This window comes from Mastomys coucha, unplaced genomic scaffold, assembly GCF_008632895.1.
Source record: "Mastomys coucha isolate ucsf_1 unplaced genomic scaffold, UCSF_Mcou_1 pScaffold16, whole genome shotgun sequence".
Taxonomy (NCBI): domain Eukaryota; kingdom Metazoa; phylum Chordata; class Mammalia; order Rodentia; family Muridae; genus Mastomys; species Mastomys coucha.
The window spans coordinates 42598455-42604436 of NW_022196898.1; the positions used below are offsets into that span (position 1 = coordinate 42598455).

The window sequence follows — 5982 nt, forward strand, 5'->3', positions numbered from 1 at the left end:
ACACATTCCACCTCTTGGATAGGGGCAGGGGGAGTATTATCTTTTGAGTGCCTCTACAGGGATATGGCTGGAAGGGCTGATACAGTGCTTGCCTAACACAAGGAAGCCTCAGCTTTTTGCTTGTATCCCTAGCACCACTAGAGAGAAACCAAAGAAAGCTTTGCTCTGTGGTTGTTCATCTACACAGTCAGTGGAAAGATGCTGCAGAATCAGTCTGTTAGGACCTGACTGAGGGAGTGAACCAGGAGCAAGAATTAAAGGCAACCCTAGAATGAGAGTCTGAGTTGTTCTGTTGTTTACTTGACAACATGTATATCTTTGTGTGCTTTAAAAAGAATGTTCAGGAATAGATAGTACTGTCTGCGGTGCTAAGACAACCTAGGCAAGCAAGTGTATGTCACCGCCATGTGCACCAAGTCAAGGAGGAGTGACTGAGAGCCTGTGTCCTGGCCTTCATTTTGTCAGGGTGTGAGACAAAATGAAGTGATAGGCTTTCTCATATTGAATGGTTCTTTTCTTATTAAGTTCTCAACAGAAAGAAGGAAGATGGTGTTGATTTTGATTTGGTAGAAACCTTTAAGTGATTCATGTCTGTCTTGCTTTTTTTCTCCGCTTCAGAAGAGAAATGTTTATCACTGCAACAAATGCCGGCTGCAGTTCCTCTTTGCCAAGGACAAAATTGAACACAAGCTTCAGCACCATAAAACCTTCCGTAAGCCTAAGCAACTGGAGGGCTTGAAACCAGGCACCAAGGTAAGGGTTTGCCAGAGGTTGTTGTCACAGACTCTGGGAGGGTAAGAGTAGAAATGGACAGAAGCCCGAGGTTTCCTGTGAATGCCATCTAACTGTTCTTCCCTTGATTTTCAGGTGACAATCCGGGCTTCCCGGGGGCAGCCGAGAACTGTCCCTGTGTCTTCAAATGATACACCTTCAGGCACCTTGCAGGAGGCAGCACCACTGACCTCCACTGACCCCCTGCCTGTCTTCCTTTACCCCCCTGTCCAACGCAGTATCCAGAAGAGAGCTGTTAGGAAAATGTCAGTGCCTCCTTCTAAATGCTGGGGTGGGGACTATCTGGGCAGGGTATTTCCTAATAGCCAAAGAAATCAGGTACAGTCTTTTTCAGGGTCAAAATCTTATGCTTTGGGTGATACCTGAGGGAGTCATGACATTTTTGTTTTTGACAGGAGCGTCATGGGCCGGCAGACGTGTCTGGAGTGCAGCTTTGAGATTCCAGATTTCCCTAATCATTTCCCTACCTATGTGCATTGTTCTCTCTGTCGCTACAGCACCTGCTGCTCTCGAGCTTATGCCAATCACATGATCAAGTAAGTCATGAGAAACCAGGATTTCTAGTTTGGAGTCCAAAACTCATTTAATTCCCTCCCATTTCTATTTTGTTTCTTTCTTCAACTTTAAAGCTGTCTGTCCATCTCTTCTCGGAAGGTAAAAGAGCAAACCACATTCAGTTGGCTCTGTTAGTCTGCTCCACAGAATCCCCTAGGGTCTCGCTAAGTGCAGCCTGAGCATTGTATGGGAGCTTGTTAGAAATGCTGATCTTTTTTTATATTTTTTATTCTTTCATATATTACATCCCAACAGCAGTTTCCCCTCCCCCAGTCTTTTCCCCCAACTTCCCTTCCACCCCATTTCCTCAGAAAAGAGCAGGCCTCCCAGTGACATCATTCTTATCTAGGCCCGAATTAAAATGTGAATTATAATTGATCCTCGGGTTATTTTGTGTTTTATTGAAGTTTGAGAAGCCTGATGGTCAAGCTGGTGTGGATTGAGAAGGCATCTCTTGGTTGTAACTCTCTGCTCTTTTGTCTTTCTCAGCAATCATGTTCCACGGAAAAGTCCCAAGTATTTGGCTTTGTTTAAAAATTCTGTAAGGTAATAAAACCCTTTTTGGTGCTCAATTGTTGATAATATCAAATCTTTTATTATGTAATGTGGTTATGTGACTCACTTCCATATTAAACCTCAGAGTAGTTTTAACTTTGTTTAGTGCTATTGCTGTTTGTATCTAATACACTCTTGGTCCTCTCCTCTTCCCACAGTGGAATCAAGTTGGCCTGCACTTCGTGTGCCTTTGCTACCTCCGTGGGAGATGCCATGGCCAAGCATTTAGTGTTCAACCCCTCCCACAGATCTAGCAACATCTTACCACGGGGTAAGTGGGGGGAACTGGGGTTGGGGGTAAGATATCATTCTATATGAACCAGGAGGAGCATCTTTCTCTGTCTTCAGCATTCACTGTTTAGCTACACACTATAGCAGACTATAAGCATTCTAACCTGGGAAGGTTGGCTACAGGAAGAGCTGAAAAGTGGGTAGCATATCCTAAGATATGTCTATGGAATGCTTTTCATTTTTCCCTGGTGAGCTAACCATGTTTTTTCCAATCTCATTTTCCCAGGGCTCAGTTGGATGTCTCACTCAAGGTAATGCTCATTTTGTATACACTCTGCACAGAGTCTGCTCTTCCTAATACTGTGATTTAATCCTGAAGTATGACTGACATTTCTGCTCTCTGCTTCTCATGCCCATTCCTTTAGGCCTGGCCAGACTCCTGAACGAGTGTTCGATCGGAGCATAAAGAACACGTATCTTCCACCTCCCCTCCTCCCTAACAAAGCTGCCACTGTGAAGCCTGTAGGAGCCACCCCAGCAGAGCCTCAAGAGCTGGCAGGTCCTATGCTCCAGGCTCTTCCATCACCAGCCTCAACTGCAACCCCACCAGCAACCCCCACTCACCCACAGCCCTCGGCCCTGCCACCCTTGGCCACAGAGGGGGCTGAGTGTCTGAATGTCAATGAACAAGAAGGCGGAAGCCCTGTCACCCAGGAGCCTGAGCCAGCATCAGGCGGTGGAGGTGGCAGCGGGCTTGGCAAAAAAGAGCAGCTGTCTGTGAAGAAACTTCGAGTGGTACTGTTTGCCCTGTGCTGCAACACGGAACAGGCGGCTGAACACTTTCGAAACCCCCAGCGGCGAATCCGTCGTTGGCTTCGACGCTTCCAGGCCTCTCAGGGAGAGAACTTAGAGGGCAAATATCTCAGCTTTGAGGCAGAAGAAAAACTGGCTGAATGGGTGCTGATCCAGAGAGAGCAACAGCTCCCCGTAAATGAAGAGACCTTGTTTCAGAAGGCCACCAAAATCGGACGCTCCTTGGAAGGGGGATTTAAGATCTCCTATGAGTGGGCTGTGCGCTTTATGCTCCGGCACCACCTCACTCCCCATGCCCGGCGAGCTGTAGCCCACACGTTACCGAAGCATGTAGCAGAAAATGCTGGACTCTTCATTGAGTTTGTGCAGCGGCAGATTCACAATCAGGACTTACCTTTGTCTATGATTGTGGCTATCGATGAGATCTCTTTGTTCCTGGACACAGAGGTGCTGAGCAGTGATGACCGAAAAGAGAACGCTCTACAGACAGTGGGCACAGGGGAGCCTTGGTGTGACATCGTGCTGGCTATCCTAGCAGATGGCACTGTCCTTCCCACCCTGGTTTTCTTCCGAGGACAAGCCAATCGGCTCACTAATGTACCAGACTCTATATTACTAGAGGCCAAAGACAGTGGCTACAGTGATGATGAAATCATGGAGCTTTGGTCAACCCGTGTATGGAAGAAGCACACAGCCTGTCAGCACAGCAAAAGCATGCTGGTAATGGACTGTCACCGCACTCACTTGTCAGAAGAGGTACTGGCCCTCCTCAGTGCCTCTAGCACTTTGCCTGCAGTGGTCCCCGCCGGCTGTAGCTCCAAAATCCAGCCACTAGATGTATGCATCAAACGAACTGTTAAGAACTTCCTGCATAAAAAGTGGAAGGAACAGGCTCGGGAAATGGCCGATGCTGCTTGTGATTCTGACGTCTTGCTTCAGCTGGTGTTGGTCTGGCTAAGTGAGGTGCTGGGTGTCATTGGGGACTCTCCAGAGCTAGTTCAGCGGTCCTTCCTTGTGGCTAGTGTTCTGCCAGGTCCTGATGGCAACGTTAACTCACCCACACGCAACGCTGACATGCAGGAGGAGCTCATTGCCTCCCTAGAGGAGCAGCTAAAGTTAAATGGAGAACAGTCTGAGGAGCACTCAGCCTCTGCCCCCCGGCCCAGGTCATCTCCTGAAGAGACAGTTGAGCCTGAAAGCCTTCACCAGCTTTTTGAGGGGGAAAGTGAGACAGAGTCTTTCTATGGCTTTGAGGAAGCTGACCTAGATCTGATGGAGATTTAGGTGCTGAGGCAGTGGAAGCAGATGGAGTCAGGTAGGAAAGTTGAGGGAGGTTAGAGCGGCTTAGACAAGATGGGTACTTGGTTTATAGTTTCAATTTTATGCCACCACTCCTGACCTTGACTCTTCCTGTGAATTTGTGGGTTATTAGGAACACCAGTAGTGATCAGTTCTGAGCCGAGGAGCTGGCCCATTGGTTACTCCTGCTAAAAACATGTTTTTGTGACCCTTTTTTTCTTCTTTAATTTAAATCACTGTGTTAGCTATTTTTCTTACAAAATCTAGGAAAACAATCCTTTGTGGACAGATATTAAGTTGTTTTGTTTCCCCTTTTACCTCAATTGTATCATAGTATTTCTGGGTTTTGTTTGTTTTACTGTGTGGCCAATGTCTTTGGGCATGATACTATCTAATCATTGTTAACATGAGAACTTTGCTGCAGATGGAAAGAATATGTAGCTCACAAACTGACTTATTACATATGTGGATAAGTTTTTTTCATTGTGGTCTTAACACTTTTATATAAAAATGAAAATGAAAAATGAATCCCACTGAACTCTTTCCTTCTCCTCCATTCCCCTCCCTCTTTAGAGGTGTTGGTTTCTTCAGCAGCTCTAGATACAAAATTGTGGCTTTAAAAAGTGCATGAACCACCTTGAAACATCCAGAATGGATAGATTTTTCTGTTCTTACTACCCTCCACCAAAATATAACAGAAACTATTTTTTCGCACTTGTGACCCTTAACCCTTTTCCTGATTTTTCACACCATGCTTCACTCTGGACAAAGGAGCACATGTGTCCCTAGCAAGCAAGAGGTACTGAGTGAGGTGATGAGTGTTCACGTGGAAGCCATTCCTAGTCTCTTGTTTTCAACAAGCCCCCTGGCCTAGTCCTTGCTCTGTTGAACTTTGTCCAGTTAAGCTCCTCCTGACAGCACACCTCCTCATCACAGGTATACCTGGAATATGTTAAGTGTTGAACTCCTGCTTACACGTGGCTTTCCTGTTCCTCTCATATTCAGAGAAGAAATGGATGTGAAAAGCATAGAGGTGTGCACAGAGAAAGACATGAATCTTTATTTTTCACTGCCAACTTCAAGGAAAATTTTTCTACAGTTTGCATGAGGGATTTTTTTTTTTTAAAGAAAATATGTACTCATGGTGATAAACCAAAATGTACTGTACCATAGAGGAGAACAAACACCAAGTCTACCTTTCCCACAGCCACACCATTCTTGCCCATCCTGAGGCGAGAGTTTCCTCCTGTGAGCCAAGGAGGCAGCCTGCACAAGCGTGTTAAGTGGTTCATCTTTAAAGTGTACATAAGTGGAGCATTTAATAAAACAAGAGGAAATGGATTTATAAACTTTTTTCTATGTGTCCCCATTGAATAGGCTTTCATAGATTGGAAGATACTCGAAACGTGCCCGCCTGGTGGTACAGGTGTGGCATCTGTGACCACCAGTCCTTTCCCTGCAGATTTTGTTCTGTCTTTTGAACTCCCAGCACACTATAACATAGTGAACAGGACTGATCCCAGAAGTTTGGCCAGCTCTAAACCCATGGCATTGGAGATCTGAACTGGCGCAATGCCATTTTATTGGTGACGGACTACACTTCAAAGCCAACCTTCTGCCTTTGAGAAAGCTGGAGAACTGTATGGTCACTTCAATCTACAGCCTAATCCTCTTTGGTCGTCTCTGCAGCAGCCACAGCCTTAGCAGAGCTGGGTTCCTGGCCTCTGCACATTGACT

General features: G+C 46.1%; 1 protein-coding gene across 4 annotated transcripts in view; it reads left to right on the plus strand.

Moving 5' to 3' along the window:
* The window catches only part of Pogz (pogo transposable element derived with ZNF domain), a 60668-nt gene extending 55082 nt beyond the window's left edge, over positions 1-5586 (plus strand). For all 4 annotated transcript variants that reach the window (XM_031374732.1, XM_031374733.1, XM_031374729.1 and 1 more), the window contains 7 exons: positions 619-753; positions 868-1037; positions 1188-1328; positions 1837-1893; positions 2061-2173; positions 2420-2444; positions 2559-5586. In XM_031374732.1, coding sequence (XP_031230592.1) covers positions 619-753; positions 868-1037; positions 1188-1328; positions 1837-1893; positions 2061-2173; positions 2420-2444; positions 2559-4230 — 2313 coding nt within the window. In that variant the 3' untranslated portion in view covers positions 4231-5586. The remainder of the gene's footprint in view (positions 1-618; positions 754-867; positions 1038-1187; positions 1329-1836; positions 1894-2060; positions 2174-2419; positions 2445-2558) is intronic.
* Positions 5587-5982: the final 396 nt, after the last annotated feature.